The 21,495-nt window shown below is 38.9% G+C and overlaps 1 protein-coding gene across 5 annotated transcripts in view; it reads left to right on the plus strand.

Moving 5' to 3' along the window:
* Positions 1-21,495, plus strand: part of VPS13B (vacuolar protein sorting 13 homolog B) — a 761,266-nt gene that overhangs the window by 565,261 nt on the left and 174,510 nt on the right. For all 5 annotated transcript variants that reach the window (XM_018559352.1, XM_018559343.1, XM_018559336.1 and 2 more), the window contains exon 35: positions 14,066-14,470. In XM_018559352.1, the coding sequence (XP_018414854.1) occupies positions 14,066-14,470 (405 nt within the window). The remainder of the gene's footprint in view (positions 1-14,065; positions 14,471-21,495) is intronic.

Here is a 21,495-nt window from a genome sequence, read left to right on the forward strand (position 1 = left end):
TATATATATGTGTGTGTGACACCTACATCCCTATTTTAAACTTATGCATGTGCTATTTTCCAAAAAAATAAGAAAATGGAACTTTAGGGAGTTAGCTGCGTTTCCTTCCTTTTGGAAAATAGCATTTGCATAAGTTTAAATGTAGTTACCGATTACAGATTTGATGTTCCCACTTAGAACATCAAATAAAGATTTGGGTGTTGAAATGACTGCATTATGTTAATTTTCAAGTATTTCATCTAATACCTAAAAAAAAAAATATTTTATCATGTACTGTATTGTTGAATTGATTTTTCAGGTTATTTTTTTCCCCTATTAGACAAAGGTCTATAGTATAATGAGCACTGCATAGAACTCAAATATATGATTTAATAAAACCATGTTTTCTTTTACACTTTCAATAATCTTTTTAACTAAAGCTGTAACCATTAAGTCTAAAATTATTTTTACATTTGTGCCCTATGCATTTTGAAGTCTTATTGCTGTCTGAAAGTTTGGAACATTTAAAAGAAAGCACTATATATATTTTAATACTTTTTTTTCTTATTCTTGTCTTATTGCTTTATATTATTTTTATCTATCATTATATTGCTCTTGTCAGAAGGGTAAATCTATATGTGTGTGTGTGCCTTTTTTCCCCTTGTTTCTGTTCCTATTCAGCTTATTGTTTTGATAGCTAATATGATTACTTAACCATTAAGCTATATACTGCTTATTTACAATAGAAATTATTTTGTCCGTTTGCAGTTTGCCTATGCATAAGTGCATCACATGCATGCGTTACAAAAAAGTAATTGATCATTGGTTCCCTTTCGGTTTCTGCATAGATGACAAAAGTAAACACAGAAGCTATTGGCTGTTAGTGGAAAGCAAAAATTGTGTTGGCAGAAACTTAAAATTATTTTTAATATAAACATTAACTTTAAGTAGGCTTTAAAACATTTTTGGGGGTTTTTTTTTGTGTGTGTGTGGTTTTTTTTTCTATATAATTATTACAACTTTCAAACATGAAATATAGGTGCTGTCATTTGTCGGCATTTTAGAGATCATTGGCCAGTTTCATTGTGAAAAGTCTTGTTCACGGAATAGTATCCACTAACATCTAATTGTTGATCTATGTATCATTACAATTTTTATACTGTGCCTTCTGCTTAGTAATGCAACACAGCCATTGTGCTTTATTGCTCCTCTTATCTAAATCCACTTTTATCAAATGTATTCCCACTAAAAAAAAAATGTTTTTTGTTCTTTTTGGTTTTTTTTATTGGGTACTTCTGTTTTTTTTCTTCTTAGACTTCATACACATTTTCATACACAGGGCTAAGATTTTTAGTTAAGCCATGATAAAGTACAAGCTTTCAGCACAGATTTATACTGATCTTTCAGAAGGAAGTTTAGTGTGGCATTTGTAAAATAAATGTATGCTAGAATAATGTATTGAAATATTATACTCCGTTCAAAAACCTGCCTGGCCCTGGACTATAATCTTTTTTCATTAGTTACCTCATAGCTGTTTGTCAGAGAATATGTATATATATGTACTACATTACATTTTCTCCCTGCCACAAAAATATTTTGCTTTCATTTAAAAAGGCCCAATTACACCCATTAGCTAGCTTAGCATTATATGAAAGGCTGGAAAAGGCTCGGCTACCAAAAACCCTTTAGAATAATATATCCAGCAGGTGATAGATTAGTTGGAACAAATTGGAACCATTGCACTTAAGGGTTCCTGGTTTCCATCAAACTGTTTTAAAAATGTCGTCATTTTAATACACAATCTCGAGCCCTGCGGAACAGTCCACAGCAGGTTAATTTGAATCATATGATGTGTCACTGCCCTCAGCTGACATGAGCCGCTTTCCATGTGTGAAGCTATAATAAATCCAATCCCAACCGAGGCAAATTCCCAGTGAGAAGGTGAACTAATCCAGGCCTCACACTGCCATGCTAGCCTTCCGTAATTGAAAGCAGGGCCACCTGTTCCCAACTTGGTTAGCCTGTGGCATGGCTGAGCTTGAGGGAGACTGGGGAATAGCAGAGGTAGAGAGGGCAAGCGTGTGTGTGCTGTATAAGTGTGTCACTGGTGTGTGCGTGTGCCACTGTTTTGTGTTTGTTTCATTGTGCACCCCTTAGTGTGCTTCTTGTCTGTATGTGTGTGCATCACTGGTATTCTTAAGTGTGCACATGGCAGATTGCACTGCACTATACCATTGTTAGCTCTTCACATACACACAGCTTGTGATCCTTTTTTCGGCAGAATCAGTTAACATGCAATGCAACAGGATTGTGTCTGTTCACAAATTAATATTTCATTTAACAGATACTGAAATTATATGAACAATCAATTTAAATTCACTTGCAAACAAAATGGCTCATTTGGTTTTTTTTGTGGTCTTTTTTTGTGTGCCAATGCTGTGTAAAGCACTTTAACTTTTTTATTTAATTTTAACATTTTCGGGAAAAAAAAATCAATTAAGATAAAATGTTGTCATTAGTTTATTAAAAACAACAATTTTAGTTATACGGCTTTTAATTAATTTGGTAAGCTGTCTAAATAAAAATTGATACTCTAGATTTCAAGATTAGTGCTTAGTTATAGAAACAGATTTTGTTTTGTTTTTTAAAGAATTTCTAAATTATTAGGTCCTTTTATGTTAACGTACCCTTCAAATATTATTTTACATTTTTTGATGTTTTTAATTTTTTTTTAGTCTTAAGTTATTAGTCTTTAGTTATTGTCACCTCCTAATTGAACTTGTGTTATGATTCTTCAAGCATTTCAAGCTAAAAAATATAAAGGATACACAAACAGTTCCTTGGGTGTAATTTTCCTTTAAAATACAATAGAAGCAAAAAAGAGGAAATGTTGTTATACATATAGTTATGTAATAGGTGTGTTAGGAAACCTATGAAATGAATTCCACTTCTAAAGAATGTTCATACAATGTATCAAGTACAACAGGTTTAAAAGCATTTTTATTTACTTATACATTCTTTATTTGGGTCGATTAATGTATAATATTTGCTATGCCATATGTGTATCACAGCTGTATGAAGGGTTCTTTTTTTTTTTTTTTTTCTTCTTTGCCCATATAGTATTGAAAATGTTAGGTCAGGTTCCTTTCGTGAAAAGTAATTAATCGTTCTTACAAGTTAAGCTGTAGGCTGCTTAGCATGACTTCATGTGGAAACCCAAGAATGTGCCCACTTCATTTCATTTTAGCTGTTATGTTAAGCATGGCATTCGTTCACTTTGAAATAAGAATTTTTTCCTGCTTATGATTTAATGAGTCTTGACACGTGAGAAGTGGAGCTGGCTGGAGTGCAGACTTTTCTAATTAACGGAGGGTCATTTGCTAAAAAACATTTCAGCTTCCTGATAGTTTTTCATTAGTCCATTGCAAACATGGTTTTGTGACATTAATACAGCAGCATTATGCAAACATGTTGAAGATAAAGAGGATTCAGCTCTGTCGATGTGAGGAGTTGCCAACTGTCTCTGAGTTACAGAAAAAAGTATTTTGGTTCCTTTTGATTCTAAACATTTTTGCCTGATTTTCAAAACTGGTCAGTTGTAGCAAAAATCCCTCTATTACTGCACGCTAACGTATTATAATTTTTTTATCACATTATCTTTATCAGCATGGTGATATACATGCCATATTTTACAAACTGATATATGTGAAAGGTCTATTCAGCATTCATTGATATATATGTAAACTTATGGCCAGTTCTCATCATGGGGTGTCCATCCCTTTGTGGGCATGGGGAAGAAAATAATGGGGCATATGGGACTGAATTTTTGAATAATAGTAATAAAAAAAAATAGAAACAAAATTCTCTTTATTACTGAACCGCAAACCAAAGTGGAGAAATCAACTTGATGTGTCAATTGACATGTGAGTAACATTGTCAGTAACTGTAGCTTGATTTCATGTTTTGATTGCACAAAAGCAACAGCACAAATCTCACTGGTTGTAGCTAGCGTGTGTATTTGTGAGTTGCTGTTTTTATATAAATAAAATGTGGGAGGTGGTAGCTTAGGATTATGTGTACAATGAAGCATTATCTTGTTGACAGTATTCAGAGAGGGCTGCGATCATAAAGGGGTGCACATGCTCAAGTACTGTGCTTGAGTATGTTGTGGCATTGAAATGATACCACCAGTAGCCCAAACTATTGACATAAAGTAGGACAGGACTCTTATTTGTTGATGGAGGCAATGTTTCCCAGTCTACAGTCTTACATTTCTGGTATTGCTTGCTGTTCAGGCTGATATGAAATGAACCTGCGTGAGGCTGTAGCCTATCCTTGTCAAGGTTTTGAATTTAATAATGCCCTTCTGCACACAACCTTACCTATTTAAGGCACTTGTGGACTGCCAATTTTGAAAAGTCTGGCAATTCTCCTTTGCCATCTACCTTTAATGTGTTTTTTGCGTAATGACTTCATGCAAACTTAACTGCCAGCGGCCATCTCGGTGATGGACACCGGCGGAGAGAGGAGGGGACGTTCATCCGGTGGGCTAAGGTATGCTGCCGGGTCCCCTCCTCTCTTGTACAGCTGGTCAAGGACCGAGTGCCCGACTTTTCAGTGGAGGTAACACCAAAATAACTGGATGCTCCCACAGATCCTCTCCTGATCAGCTCGTGTAAAAAGGGGCTAGATAAAAGGTTTATTGCAATATAAAAACTTTCTGCGGTTAAGTAGCTATTAAATACATCGAGGCAGCAAGAGGGCCATTTGAGAAAGAAAGAGTGAGTGAGAAATGTGGTTCCTAAGTGGGACAGTCCCTCCAAATAGGAGATAGATGGGAGCTATCTGTAACCTTAACCTTTAGGCAGAAAACAAACCTTTTCATTTTGGTGCATATTTCCCCCAATGCATTTCTATTTAAATTATTTGGAAAATAACAAAATACATGTTGCTGTGCATTTGAATATGTTAAGCAGTGTACTGTTAACTGCAGGTCAAAAGACCATCAGCTTCAGGTCAAGTGCACCTGTCAGTAGACTCTGAATGATCTCAGAATTGTCTCAAACTTGAATCAAATGTAAGCTCAATGCTTCTGAAAGCAAGCTGCCTTTGCCTAGTGACCAAGCCCTAAAGCTATTGCAGCTTGGAGTCACATCTTTGAAAGCCACAAGTCGTTTGGCTAGGATGTAGAGCATCAGAATAAGCAGAATTTGCTTATTCTGAAAATGTATATGAATGTAAATGGTTTAAAAAATATTCAATAAAAAACTATTTGATTAAAAAAATAAAGGATGTGGAGCACCCCACACTATCTGATACAGTATATTAACCTCTTGCCGTCCGCCCGTAGTAAAAAAACGGACGGACGGCACTGCTACATCTGCGGGTTGCCGTCTCCAGACGGCAATTTTTTTCTGCTCGCGCGCGCCCCCTAGCGGGCACGTACGGGCAGAAAAGACCCGACGATTAAACACACCCGTTACCGGGTGTTTCACATATAGGGGATCAGCGGGTCCATAGCCCGCCGATCGCCTATATGTGCTCGTTCGCGGCAACCCACCCCTTTTTTCCCCCCCCTGACCCCTCACCTTGATTCCCGGGATCCGCTGCCCCATCTTGGATCCCGGGACCGGCTCCGAGGGCGTCAGGAGGAGGAGGACGGGAGATCAGCTCCTTGCTGATCTCCGTCCGGGCTGTGAATGCAGAAGTGATGTGTATTACATCACTTCCGCATTCACCTGTCAGTCATCTGGAGAGAGAAGAAGCTGATAAAGCAGATCTCTGCTTCATCAGCTTCTTTTGGGGTCCACAGGTGATATTAGGGGTCCTAGAGACCCCTAATATCTCCATAAAGAGGACCTGTCAGTGTGCCTTTGCTATTATTATTTACGCGCCTATAAACGTAAATACGCGTCCGGTGCCCCAGCGCGCAAAAATTACAATTGCGCTACACATGTTACATATCGCCGCGAACGTCGCAGTGAGAGCAATCATTTTAGGGCCATCAATCACTGATAACACTAAACTGATGAGCGGTAACAGCTTTTAAAGCGTCGCCTATGGCCAATTTTGGGTATTATCGTTTTTTGAGGTTTCGCGCGCGCACGCAATTTTAAGGCTTGACATGTTTAGTGTCTTTTTACCCGACGTGACCCCATCTTTTATATTTTACCAAAAAATTGGGGAATAATGTTTTATGATTTAATATAGGGGAAACTGTTTTGTTTTTAAATTTCGGTAATTTTTCCTTAATATAGTAAAAAAATAAAACCCCCAGTGGTGAATAAATACCACCAAAAGAAAGCTCTATCTGTCCCCAAAAAAGGGTATAAAATTCATTTCAGTACAGCGCTGCATGACGGAATAAATGTCAGTCAAAGTACCGCAGCGCTGAATACTGAAAAATGGCCTGGATGGGAAGGGGATTTAACACCGCGGATGTCAACTGGTTAAAGAGGCAATAAACCTAAAGCATTTTAAAATAGGTATTTTACATTTCTTAAATTTCGGATGCTTATTACAACTACAGTATATCTGATATACAATTCCAATGCTAAGGGAAAGTAATCCACATAGAAAAAAAGCCTAATATAGCCAGAATTACTGGTATTAAGGATTGAGCCACACTTTAGCTAAAACCACAGATATCTTAGGATCTGTAAATGTGCAATAACTTTTTCGACCTGGGACTGATGTCTCTGCGCCTAATAAGGTAACAATTCCAGTGCAGGGGTCAATATAGTTATAAAGGGTAATTAAATCCAACAATAAGTACAGACAATACCTGTTGATCTTGCAAGAAATGCAGTGTCCTTGTCACTTCCTGAAAAAAGAAAATGTTATCTTTCTTCTGGAAACGACTACTCTCCCCGTCTCTAATTTAATGTAGATAAAAAGCAGATATATTTGTAGTTCAGTCTAGATGGCAGCCATAGATACAGTGAATGAGTCAGTGTAGCCACCCAGAAACAGAAAGTGTGTTATTCATAGGTGAAAATAAAGGGCAAAAAAACTCTAGAAAAAGAGAACTAGTGCAGCCACCACAGCTAACAACTGGTAAGCTGCAATATATTACATGTTTGTCTTTGGGTTTAGATGTGCTTTAAGGATGAGTTTAGATGATGAGTTAGATTCATTTGTTGGAGTTGTGCTGGTTAAGGGTTTGACCTACTTAACTTTCACTACAATTACTAAGTTAAGGGAAAACTCCCTTGCAAAGTGAACAGCCTATATGCATTAAGTAAATCAACACCTAAGTGTTAAGCTGAAGGGTTAGGTAAGAGTTAAAGTGTGCAGCCAAAACTACCATCTAGGACTCGATTAAATAGATTTCCCTTCACTCGCTGTCACGGTGCCAACACTTCACCAAACAGAAAGTGATAGCAAATCGACAACAGCAACACAGACCGGAATAAAAAAATGTTTAGTAGTGTAGGGTTGACAGTAGCAGTACAACCTGACAGGGGTTCTAATCCTCCCACACCATCCATCACTAAAAAAAGAGTTACGGGAAGTTAATGGTTTATTTTAGGGGTTGCGTTAGATGATCAGGTTCAGCTGGGGTTTAAGTGTTAAAGGAGAATTATGGGAAGAATGAAATACACTCATCCCCATAATTAGAGCCGACATGCGACACTGATGCTGTCACACGTCGGCTCTATTGTTGTAGAATTGAGCTGATCACTGAGTTCCCGATCTTCTCCCTGCAGAGAGCAGTGTCACCACTTCCCACAAGGATGCCCCCTGACCCAGCGCTGACTGGAGGAACAAACAGGGGAGGAGGCAGGTACAGCTGACTCTGCCTCTATAGAGGCAGAGCCAGCTGTCATTCAGGCAGCAGGGGGGATCCCGCTAATATTCTCTGGATCCATCCCGGCTGCAGCGTGGCTCTGCGCTGTAACCATTAATCGGGCAATATCCTGCTATATGCTGAGTTTTGGGTCACAGGAGGACATTAGTAAATGTCCTCCTGTGACCCTAAAGAGAACTATGGGCAAAAATGTTGTGCCATAGTTCTCTTTTAAAATGGTCATACACTGCTTGAATTTTCTCTGATTCACATTGAATCAGCCACAATTTGGCTGTGGGGGACTCTTTGTCAATTGACTTTTGTAGAAGAAGCCAGGTGGAAAATTGTCAGTGACTTTATCTAATCCAATGCAGTCAGTGTTCGGGTATTAACCCCTTCATGACTGAGGCCTTTTTTTAATTTTTTGCACCCATAAATGACTTAAAACCCCCAAACATTATATATTTTCGGAATGCCAAGACCCTATAGAATAAAATGGTGGTAGTTGCAAATTTTTATGTTGCGCAATATTAGCGCAACTCCTTATTAAACCCCAACATTTAGTGAAAAATGTAATTAAATGCCCCAAAAAAAAACAATATACCCATTTTTTAATGAAATATAAAAGATGAGGTTACAACAAGTAAAACGATACCCAACATGCCCAGGTTACAAATTGTATGTGTCCGTGAAACGGCGAAAAACTGCAGTACCCCAAAAGGTCCATAGAAGACGCTTTAAAAGCCCCCACAGGTCATCAATTTAGAGATACCCCAAAATACTGGCCCTAGAATTATTGCTCTCACTCCGGCGTGCGCGGCGATACCCAACATGTGTAGCACGTTCGTCGATTTCATACGTAGGCGCACCCGACGTGTGTTTAAGTGGCGACGCGCGTGCTCACGGGGGCGGGGGACTTTTAAATTATTTTATTATTATTAGATTTATTTTATTTTAAATTTAAAAAACTTTTTTTTCTACTTTACTTTGACTGCTATCATATAGGGGGACTTACAAGCCCCCCATGTGATGGCAGATGGTGGTGACAGGTACTCTTTAAGGTGATGCTGGGGGTCCAAAAGACCCCAGTGTCACCTTTACACTGGAAACAAGCTATTGAAGTGCAGATCACACTTCAATAGCTTATAGCTGGGCTCCAGGAGCCCAGAACTGACAGCCCAGGGACCGGAAGTGATGCAATCTGCATCGCTCCCGGTCCGATAGAACGGGGAGGGGATCGATGAACAGAAATTCGTCGACCTCCTCCCCAGCTCCCCCCGGACACCAAGGAAGCCGGGCCCAGGCCCGTAGGAGGGGCAACGGAGCCCGGGAAGCACGGCGGCGGGGGAGGGGCGGCCCCTTCTACGGGACACAGAAGCGATCTGGCGACAGGTAAGTCGCCAGAATCGCTTCTGTTGTAAAGCCGACAGTCGGCTTTACAAGTTTAAACAGAGTGTGCTTAAACAGCCTCGATGCTGGCGACGTACACTGTACGTTGTCAGTCACAAAGGGGTTAAGCACACAGGGGTCCGCCAGCTGCTGAACACAACAGACAACAGGGGAAATCCTTCACCTATGCTGTTTAGCATAGATGGAGAAATTGATTGATTTCTCTCGTTCGGCCCGTGGCCAGCTGTAGGGTCTGCTTAACAGTTATACTAACCATACAAAGTACAATCTCCTTAGAATTACAAACAATTTTTTAGTGCAAGGGCGTAGCTGATTGAAAACAAATTGATTGGATTGTTTAATTAGGGCCTTACATTATGAGTTTTGTTAAATCTCAATAAAATTGTATATATGATATACTATATATGCAATATGAGAACTTCTGCAATATACATTTTAAAATGTTATCTTGCATCCTACACCTGTTTGTTCAAGGAATTGCAGAAATAAAAGGGAGCTATAAACTAACTTCTTGAGAGGAGCCTGCTATAACTGTTTTTGCAGTCCCATACAAGTTTATGGAAATGAAAAATCACCATGGGGAAGTCCAAATGCAGCTCAGAAGGAGGTCAACTGCAGGTCAGATGCACCTGTCATTGATCTCCCAATGGTCTCGGAAACATCTCAAACTGATGCCATCAACACAAACTCAAAGGCAATTGGCACAGGCCCTTACTAAGATTTGTTTATAATCCTTTGGCTGCAAATAATCCTCATTATGTTAAATGTGATGGGTATATTTTGGAAGCGGTTTTAATACCAGGTTAAAACATAAATTTAGCAGCTTAGTGTACCCCCTAATTTAGTATGTTTTAAATAAATAGTTTAAAGCCTTTGGCAGCTGCAGTAACTTAACAAAACATTTCCCCAATTGTTAATATGCATACAAGGGAAAGATAACAGTTCAGTACTTGCCTGCAATCAATGTTAAACACTGGAAAAAAGAAAAAAATGGCAGCACTAAATAATACATAAATATAATTCAGTCAAGTTAAATATAATAAACATTTGTGTATTCCATATTTAGTACAAAGATCCTGTTAAAAAATTAAAAAACAATCAGTGTTTTCCTTACTGGAAATCGAATTCCTACCAAAAACATTAACTTTTAAAATGGTGCAATGTTTGAAAGCAAAACATGTTTATAGGGAGTTAAGAGAGCTTACATCTGCTTTGAAAGATTTTAATTAGCTGTTAAGAGTGGTAGTGATAGTGCATGTTGCAAGTTTTCTTTCTTTACTTGAATTTATATGTTGCTTAGTCCTTCCCCCGGAGTTAACACACTGGATATTTGTAAATGAAATGTGTAACATAACTGATCTGCCAACAGGATGGTTTTAGTTGAACTTTTGTACATGAACCAATGGGTCCATACTACCACTTAACATCACTTTTTTCGCTAAAAAGTACCTCTAAATGTAAATTTAAACAAAATTTAAATAAAAAGTGTTGGTTATGCGCTCCCAGCCTAAGCAGCTTAGGTCACATGATGCCTTGTTATCATTAGTAGGGGTAAGCAAATGTGCCTGGGTTTGGGGCTCGGAAAACTTTTCAAAAATCTGCACAGAAGTTCAATGCGTGCAGATGGTTTGCAGGAGAAGGATATGTTCTGATTATGACATTTGCTTTAACAGCAAAATCAGCAATTAAGCATCAGTAGATCAAAATATAGTAACCACTAGATCAAGAGGTGTAAAATTATTCTATCGTAAGAATCTTATGGTATGTTTTGTCCTGGTCGGGGGAGAAACCATTGGACAATATATAATAAATAGAGAGCCATATTGATAGATTTAAGGAATCTGTTACGCTCCTGAAATTCTCAATAACATTTTCCTTAAAAGAATATCACTGAAAGTTTCTGAATCATATTCTAGCCAAAGAAGTGTAATGGAAGAGATATTTAAGAAGTTTCTAAAGAAAACTATTTTCATTTCTGCTTGTTATATGACCCCTCTCCCTGCTTCATTTCTCCACGCCTTCCCTCATTCTTCTTTCTTTTTCTCATTCTTTTCATCATTTTAACAATATTTGAGGCTCAATTCACACAGCTTTAATGCAAGGATAAATATATTTATTTTAACCATGTGACTGTAATTGTGAAATCTCATTAACTCATTAACCTAACTCAAAATAGCTGACACTTAGTGAAAATAAGTATACTTATCCTGGTGTATGAATTGAGTCTTTAGTATTCACCTAATTCCTATTCTGCAATAAACAAATTTGATGTAAAAACACATTCACAAATTCAGTCTTTCATGTTCATTGTGCTATGTGATCTTTATGGTTATGGACTTTGGTTGCATAACATGTATTTTCGCTATAATTTATACATATTTTGCTAATAGAACCATACGTAAAAAGAAAGGGGGAAAAAAAGATTAAACTTTGTTTACTTATTACTTACACATTTGTCTAGGTAGAACTTAATGTCTACATTCATTTCTTGTGTCTAGATATATTTGATTTAATACCACAAGGCCATAACAATACCCCTTATACCTTTCTTGTGTTGTGCAGTTTTTCAATGTTTCTTATGCCTATTGTATAAACTAAGACTATACTTGTAACTCCACTGGATGACTGGATGGTTTTGCGTTCCACTCCTTATAGTCACAGGTCACAGGCTGAATGGATGCCCCCAGATCTGGTGAAGAGAGCAGAAATGTATTCATCTCATTGAGAACACCATGTTTGAAATTCAGTGAACATGGGCCAAGTTCTTCTGCCCTTATAGATAGGTTTGTAGCTAAATACATATCTCAGACATTCATACATTGAATGGAATAAATGTGGACACTATTTGAAACCGTGCTATGAGTAATGACTTTTAATCTTTCATGTTGAATTCCCATTATTCTCTGCAAAACTTACAATGGGATTGTAAGCAAAATGGAGAGAATAAGAGCTACTGGCAGAAAATCATATCTGCAGTTCAGTAGCTATGAATGTCTTAGAGTTGAGAAGTGTTAGTGGGCAGAGTTGAACTGCCTAGAGATATAATTGTAGTCTCAGAGAATTGGTGTCTTGGCTTTTAGGATTAAAAATGCATTTAGCTTTGGGGAGCACTGACAAAACCAAGGACAGGATGCAGAGCCCCGGTTATAACTGCTGTCAGCTAGCGGTCATTGTCGCTGCTTGAAGAGAGGTTTTTCCTTATTTGACTGGCGGTAAATCCAGAGGGTGGCTTTTTTTTCTTCAACATTATCCATCACACATTAATTGATGTATGCTACAGTTATCATTATGACCTAACTTGATATGTACATCTGTCTATATTTTCTTATATCCACATACTTGAAGGATCATGGTTGTATCGGATATCTGAGTAACTGGTTGGATTTGTACAGTCTACAACTGACCTGATTTCTTCTTCATTATTTCACCCTTTACATTAAGATTCTTAGGAACTCCTAACCTGCTCTGTATTGTTGTCTAATCCCATCTGGCGTGTAGACCTTCTTCTGATTGATGAGTCTTTGCCAAGTGTGAAAGGTGAAATGTATTTTTTTGAGTAATCACAAAGTCTGGAAAAGTTAGTTTTGTAACACTAAGTGACTTTACTACTCCAGGGAACAGTTTCCTGCGAACATTTGTTTCTTATGGTTTTTTTTTTTACTTCATCTGCTTTAGAGATCTTTCCCTTCCATTTGTTTTGTGGCGTAATTGAGACTCCCAAACCCAACCATGTCATAAAGTTTGATAAATGCAATTTTTAAAAAGGAGCAGTTAATCTAAAATGTATTATTATTAAGACTAATCATACAATCCATGTAACCAATATAAAATACGATCAGGTCATGTACATATGGAGTTTCCCATTACCAGAATGAATGAGGCACCCCAGCTCTTAACCTTTTAGAGTACATAACACATCTCTTCACATCATTAGGCCTATATGTGTGGATTTTTTTTTTCCTATAAAAATGGGATAATGATAATCTGAGTGGCCAGTGCATGCTGATGGCACAGGTGTGCACAGCCTTTAAAATAAAGGTGTTGGGAAGGGCTCAGGGCTCCACCTGAGAGACAGGAAGGCTCCCCCCAGGAGTCAGTGGAGTCCAGTGCAGCAGGGTGCTGCGGATTGGAAAAAACACCAGTGTGCAGGTGAGCACGCGACTAAGGCTCTCTGGAGGAACAGACAGAGGTCTGAGGCCGGAGCAGCGGTGCTGCAAATGTAAAGCCAGGAAGCTGGATGGGTATGTGCTGCCAAGGGATGCTAAAGAACCCCTGCAAGGGTAATTGCTTTATTTTTGTTAACTTTCGTTTAATAAAAGTGGGCAAGGAAAATCACTTCTACGTTGGTGGTAAACAACCTGCTTCCCTATTTATAATGGTCTGGCCCTCCAGCAACTTCAGCGCGAAAATTATAGCTAATTATAGCTAATTTGCCTACAAACGTCAGGTGGTCATAATAAACTGGCCACTCAGTGTGTATATATAGAGCTAAAACCTGTATATATCTATATATAGATATGTAGATATCTATATATAGATATGTAGATATCTATATATAAATATACAGGTATCTATATATATATCTATATATATGTACAGTATATGACAATGGGCACTAACACTTCACCTGTCATCTTCTGCCTCAGTCTTGAGACATAAATTAGGGTCACAATCTAGCCCATATATATGTACATTGGACCTGTTCCAAATCATACCCCTTTATCTGTTGGTGAAAAAATACTTAGAGAGCAAAAACTACATTACAATAACTGCACTATCTGTTGGAAAGAGAGAATGTGTTTTTAAAGCAGATAAAAGCAACAATTATATTAATAACTTTGCATTGTCCACTGATCAAATATATTGTGTTTTGTTTTATTTCAACAGTTGATGTCAACGTTGATGTATCAAGACCCCTAAAAGTCAACTTGAGTCTTGTCAAGTTGGACCAGGTTAACCATTTTCTGGAAAGGACCATGAAGACTGGGGCTTGCCCTCCGCCAGAAATCGCATTGTCAGCTGATGGACTCCTGCCACATGATGAGACTTTAAATATGGCATCAGCCTGTAGAAAGGATTCTGTTACTCTGACCCAAGAAACTTCAAAATCTTGTTCATCATCTGAAGAAGGAATGTGGAGATTAGCATCTTTTTTCCAGAAGATCACTTTACAAACAACACAAGTGTTTCTTTCCTTTGAGACAGTGCCACACCCAAAGAGTCCCTGCATTCTGACATCTTTCTCAGATCTTCAGGGGTGTCTTAATATTCAAGCAGGAAATAAAGTATTGGGTAGGTACATGTTCTTCAAATATTTACCTTTTTAAACATTTATTTGCACAATAATTTCTTCTGAAGCTGTACAGATATTTGCAGCACATGAAAAATTGCTAGTCTTCCCCCTGCTCACTGCACAGGTGCCGTCATCAGCTAAGCAGCTTCTGTGGAGGCACCTATGCGTGCTCGCTCTTGGCCATGCCCGCAAGTGGCTGTGTGTGTCCATGGACACACAGCCCTGTGACAGGCCATGCCCCTCCTCTCTGCCCAACAGGTTGATTGATGGCAGAAAAAGCCTATGGCTCCTCTGGCCTTATTCTCCTCCCCCGCAACTAGGAAGGTTTGGACGGAGGATTGTTTTATGGACCTGTGGTGGTGACAAGCAGCACTAGCAGGTAAGTGGGGGAAACTGGGGACAGTGAAAGTTACTGGGCGGTTTTGCAGAGAATGCATTAAGGTAAAAAAAAACCTGCCTTTAGTAATACTTTAACCTTGTCTTCTCCAAAGTGGATACATTTAATTTGGTGATTAAAACTGAAAGTAGTAGTCTGCTGGCTTTGCTAGTTGCAGCTTGGTATTGCATGCTATTGCAGAGTTTATGATCTACAAGGACCCCCAGAACTTTTCTCCTCCTCTATTTTTCCAGAGGAGTACCATTTAATGAGTATCTTAGATAAAAAAAATGTCTTTAGCTTCCAGGTGCATAACCTTACATTTTTCAATAATAAACCTCCTCTGCCATGTAGCTATCCACCCCCTCAATTTTATCAAGGTCTTCTTGAAGTGGTTCTATATCCTGTTGTGTGGTTTTTACCCTCCATTGCTTGGTATCATCTGTGAACGCTGAGGTTGAGCTATTTATTCCAAACTCTATATTATTATAAACAAGATAAACAGAATTGGTCCCAGGACTGAATCCTGGGGTACTCCACTCACAATGTGAGACATTTATCGCTAGCCTTTTGACCCATTCCTTTAACCAGTTTTCTACCCATCTATATACAGTTTCCTCTATGCCAATAGGTCTTTGTGAGCTAAGTGTTTGCTGGGGGAATTGTATCGAATGCTTTAGAAAAATCCAAGTAAACTACATCCACTGGTTCTGGATGTAAAGTAAAGTAAACTAACCTGGTTGTTAGTAATGATGCCCTTTTTGCAGGAAAATTCTTGAAGTAAATTAACATTTTATTTCACTAAACTTCTCCCTCTGAAATCTCTTATTTTGGTTTAAAATATAAGTTCCCAGAAAAGCCAGCACTGAATATAACATGTTCTAACAGTGTATGGCCTGCCTTACTGTGTCCTTAGTTCATCCAGGACACCTGTGGCCTGATGCTCTTCCTTTGTTACATCTGCAGATAAAGAAGTAACACCATGAGATGCAATATACCACAACCTCATTTTAACTTGCAACACTGTAAGTGTCGCCTTTTTGGGTACTTATTTTGTACACACACTGTATTTTTCTTGAACCTTTGAACCTTTCTATGATCAGAGAGCTCCAGTAATGTGAAAGGCTCACTGAGCGTACCAAACAGGTAGATCAGGGGTAAGCAACCTCAGCACTGTGGTGAAACTACAAAAACAGATCCAATAATAGAATAGAAAGAAAATATTGTCAGAGTAACATTGGTGACTATTTTAATTCTTGCAGCCAGGCCCAAAGCTCCATTGTTATGCAGGGAGACATGACTGCATCATAAACCACTATTACAGTTAGTGAGTGCTGTTTTCATTCTCATCTGATTTTTCAGTAAAACAATGCAAAATACAGCAAGCCATAGCAACCCATCAGATGTCATATTCCGCATTCATATCACTGAAAGTTTACTTGCTTTATTTTCCTGGGGGTTACTTCACTTGGCACTTTACAAAATAAGCCTTTTTATGTCTTTCCACTGTTTGTCATATTAATGTGGCTCTAGAGTTATAAAATGGTACAGCTTTATTGTAAAGCATTGGAATGTAATCACTGAGCACTCAGGCCAGGCCAAAAAAAAATCCTAGGAGGCATTCTGGGGCTTCTAAGGTCTGCCGAACACGGCAGCACAGTCCCATTGTAATAATAGAAAGTGTAAAAGACGAGGATTGAATGCTTTTTATTAGCAGTAGATTATGTTATTGTGGCTTGTATTCGCTCTAAGTTTATGGGTCTAATCTGTGTTTTGTTCTTTTGCATGCTCTTATTTACCAAAATAGTTTTCCTGATGTCATAAGCAAAAATCTGGTCTGAAAAATCATCTCAAAGCATAAAACTCTCAGCATGGCTGCTATCTGGTCGCAGCATCTATAAACATTTGTGTTTTCCGCTGTTGTAGGGATTGTGTTTATTGCCCAGGAGAATTTTCTAAAGATTTAATGATGCTGTTCCAATCCGGAATATTTACAAAATTAAACTAATTGCTCTTGCTCTTATAGCATCAAGATCACATATCTCATCATAAAACATTTTCTTCATTTATTTTCACCGTCTCTTAAAATGCCTGCCATTTGTAAACTAATATTAATTGGTTTATGACTTTAGCTTACAGTTTTGGAATTGCATTTAAATACGAGTTTGCCTCTAGCAAGTCAGTTTGTATATTCTTTCATATTTGTACAGTTCCAAATACACCTTTCAAGAAGCACTTTAAGAATTTTTTTTAGATCTTATTTATCTTTGACAGAAAAATATGGAACATACTCTGCACTGTAAAAGACGTGATGCTTAGTTGAGTGTTGTAGTTTTACAGTACCACTAGGAAAAACTTATGAATAGAGAGCAGTGTACTTTCTGAAACTCTATATGGCTTATTGTTATTACGTTCCACGCAATGAGGCTCTGTAAAATGCTCATGGTATTTAGGATGTCAACTTATTCCAGCAAACTGCTGTGGGGAATGTTTGGCGCCATTTGTGCATTTGATGGCATGCCATAAGGCCTACTGCACGAGCCAGACCTGACCTTGCTGGCGGCAAGAGTGGTTTCCACACACAACAGCCTCTGTCAGGGTCTGGAGGAAAATAATACGGCCTTAAAGACATTTTTCAGGACCAGTCTGGCAGTGCCAGCTTCACCTAACCATTTCTATAATAGGACATCTTTATAAAGGAGAATAGAGCTAAAACTTGACATAGCAACAGAACAGATACAGGAAATGTTTTGTAACTGAGAAGTACTCACAGCGGGCCAAACCTAGGTGATTTATTTTCCCTTTTTTTACTTCAAAAAGTCTGGCAGGCCTAGGCACATTTCTGTGCATTTTGCAAATGCTTTGTAAGTGAAAATGCAACATAAAAGGCTTGGGGAGTGCTCTGATGCGGCATTCTTGATTTAGCCATAAAGATATTTTCAGACCAGTTCAGAAACGTTGCTCTCATTCCCACGCTTACCTTAGCCAGGGTTAGGACGCTTGAAACAAGTTCATGGTCACTGCAAGGATTACTTTCTCATTATGCTTCTTGTTAATATCCAGTATGGAGGAGTCTGAATTACACACACTCCTCTTCTGAACTAAGCTGTGTGTCTGATAATAATTCTTGAAGTCAGATCCTTCCCTCTACTGCTAAACACAGGGGAACATAAGGTTGATTGTTGCAATCTCTCTGACTTGTCTCTTCCTGGCAATCTTATCTATAGCAGTCTAGCAGGTATTAATGTGTGTGTGATGGACTGAAGCGTAAAGCCAATATAAAATTAATTTATATATTGGGGATTTTAGTGTAAAACAATGCTGCTTTCCTAGAGCTTTTGATTCTCATTTTAGTACTTGGATCATTTCTGTATGATATACTAGTATGAGTTAAATTTAAGAGTCTGCCTTCCCAAAACTTGTGTTTTAATTACTCATAGATGCTAGAGCAAGAAAATACATAATTATTTATGTCCCCTGAGCCTCTGGCAATAAAATCTTCCCCTTGCGTTCCCCCCTGCAGTGACCGCTGTGCTGGTGACAAACGTCCAGTTCAGCTCCTGGCAGCCAGTGATGTAAGTAAACTGGGAGGAATGCAGGCCAGAGCATCGCATGTTCCTAAGAGCTCTTAGCAACCTGGGACAACTGGCCTGAAAGGGGATGGCAGGCCCCACTGCCTCATTTATAGGGATGGTCCTGGGAATACACCTCAGGATGGATGTTACTGGCTGTTTTATTTCATCAGAAGTCTATTGGCTGCTCAGCATTGAGAACAAAGGTAATCTCACTAGTATGTGCACTGCTTTGCAAGCACAGCTGTGCCCTATATTGGTTAAGTGACTTTCAAGCAGTGTGCAAATATATGCTGTGATCTAGAACTGCAAATGTGTCAGTTGGGACACTCCTTGGCTGGAAGTTGTGTGGTTAATTGTAGCTTCAAGCATAACATTTTTAGAGGGTAAAAACAAGGGCTTTGGGTCCCATCACAATTATATGTTTATTCACACTTGGTCAAACTTCATATACCACAAAACCTGCCATATCTCCACCACATTTTCTTGATATTGGCTCTTTTTATTGCTAGACTGGAATGTACTTTGTAGGGAGAACCAATATTGTCATCACTAGAACATGTTAAACCCCATTTCAGGCTGCTACAGGTTCTGCAAAAATAAGTACCTTTGTGATGTCCCTAAATCACATGGACCATGCAAAGAAAATCCTAACTTAATATAACAACTCTCTTCCAGCTAATTGTAATGCCGCTTATACCTCTCTCCTCGCATCATCCAAAGCTGCCGCCTGTCCAATATGGCAGCCGCAAGGTGCAGTGTCTTCTCAATCTTCTCCTATGGGAGGGCGCTCTGCATTAGCTCCAAATTTAAACTGCAGATCTGTTCTAGAGGAGATGTTTGAATGCTCACCTGTCACCACACCCTCTCCGATAGCTGCCAAATCAGCACACCTTTCCTATAAAGCACTGCTGCTCAGAGACCACAGTGCTCAGTTATTAGTGCGCTTCCCAGAGCTCAGACCTGTTTTTATGACTCCTCAGCATTCAGACCCTTGATTCTGTATTCCTGACTCCTGATTCCTGCTTGTTTATCGTTTCTGAACCGCAGCTGCCTGCACTGACCTTGGCTTGTATAACCGCATGAGAACCTCCTCCGTCTGCATTGACCCTGAACTGTTATTTGACTACAAAAACTGGACTTCCCTTAACGGCTTGACACTATTGATTCCTGGCACATCCACTCCGTGTTTGCTCATCCCTCGCAATTGGGCTCTATATATATATATATACATACATACACTGAGTGGCCAGATTATTATGACCACCTGACGTTTGTAGGCTAATTAGCTATAATTTCGCTCTGAAGTTGCTAGAGTGCCAGACCATTATAAATAGAGAAGCAGGTTGTTTACCACGACAGTAGAAGTTATTTTTTCCTGAAGATATGGGTAAACAACGCGATTTAACAGCCTTTGAACGTGGGATGATTGTTGGCGCTATAGTGAAAGTGCGCATCTCTCATCCCGCCCACACGCCAGCCCGCACACACGCCCCCCCGACGCCCAATGGAAGCGGCATATCATCCGCCAACTTCGACACCGGGACCGGCAACAGCATGCTGCCTTCCGGGTCCTCGTCCAGTCCTGTAAGTACTCCTCCCCCAGCCCGGTACTGTCTGCCGCCGGGACTATCCTGTACTACAACTAACGCTGCAACATCCCCCGAAAATAAGACCTAGTGTCTTTTTTCGTGGGAAAAAAAGGTGAGAAAAGGCACAAGCTTTCTCAATAGTTGCTGGCCTAACCAGGCTCACAGGTCAGCTGGCACCTTTGGCACTGCTCTGCACCTATTTGTGCTTCCCTTCAAATCCAGTGATAGTGGTCAGTAGGGGTATTTAAATAAGAAACAAACTTATTTAATTGATGAGAGCCCATGGGCATATGCCCCTCACCTTCGTACTGTATTCAACTTTCACCATCTGCAAGGGCTGAACATTTATCCCTTGAACTTTATACATCTTAAGCTCCAAGTATAATTTTCCGGGGCTATTAAAGAGGGAGACACTATAAAATGTCAATTTAGGAAGCTATTTCAGCTTTTCAATATTAGAGGGCATCCCTCTGTTGGGCCTTTGTTACAAACAAAATTAGATCCATGTTTGTCTAAATGTGTTATCTATATCTTGCCGAGATACCCCCAGCACTCCCAGATTAATGTCAGTATTTTTATAGCATGAAAACAATACATGAAATAATTCACTCCCTCTTTGATTTTATAGTGGCCCGGCAGCATGGCCATCTGCAGCAGCTGCATTCTTTTTACAGATTATTTGCTGACCCAAGCCTAGTGCAGCGACAAAACTTGTCATCTCATATATATGTTAGGCCGGGAGAAAGAAAACGGAGCATTGTTTTTCTGCCTTGTAGCCATCTGCTCTACAGATGTTATTATATAGAATTACTTAAGATAAAATGATGGTAGCTTTTTTTTTTTTTTTAACCAAAACCTCAACAATTCGAACTTGTTTACTTAATTCTGCATAATTCCCATATGAAACAACATGATCCATTTGGGGTTTTGATCGTTCTCACTAGAGTTGCCTTTGATCGGTGTCCTTGTGCTGACTCGTGTAAACACAATTGTACCCAACACGGAAAAAATGACAGTAAAATCGGCAGAAGTAGTGGAGAGAATATTCCTCTAATCCCTCTCTTGCGCAAGCTATATTTAGTAGAAGAAAGCCTTTTTTTTCTTGCACGTTTTATATGACATTGTCCTGTAAACAATATTGGACTATTCTTTCTTAGTGATTTTAATTTGGAGACAGTTCTAACTATCTGGAGATAGTTCACATGTAATCTGAGCAGAAGTTTGTGTTACTCACATATTCTTTGTTTTTCCCTCCGTCACATAGGAAAAGCGGAATAGTCTTTGCAAGTTCCTAAAATCCTTTGGGAATACTGTAGAAAGTTTTCTGTTTTTCATAAATGTTCATAGATTGTTTTTGTGTGTGTACATTTATATATACTGTATATAGTGTATATACTGTATATGTATACATATATTAATTTACATTGTGGCCTGAAGGAAACCAGTGTTTGTGGTCATTTAATATTACATTTCTACTTCCTCTA

Source organism: Nanorana parkeri, unplaced genomic scaffold (assembly GCF_000935625.1).
Source record: "Nanorana parkeri isolate BGI_ZX_2015 unplaced genomic scaffold, ASM93562v1 scaffold16, whole genome shotgun sequence".
NCBI classification, from domain to species: Eukaryota; Metazoa; Chordata; class Amphibia; order Anura; family Dicroglossidae; genus Nanorana; species Nanorana parkeri.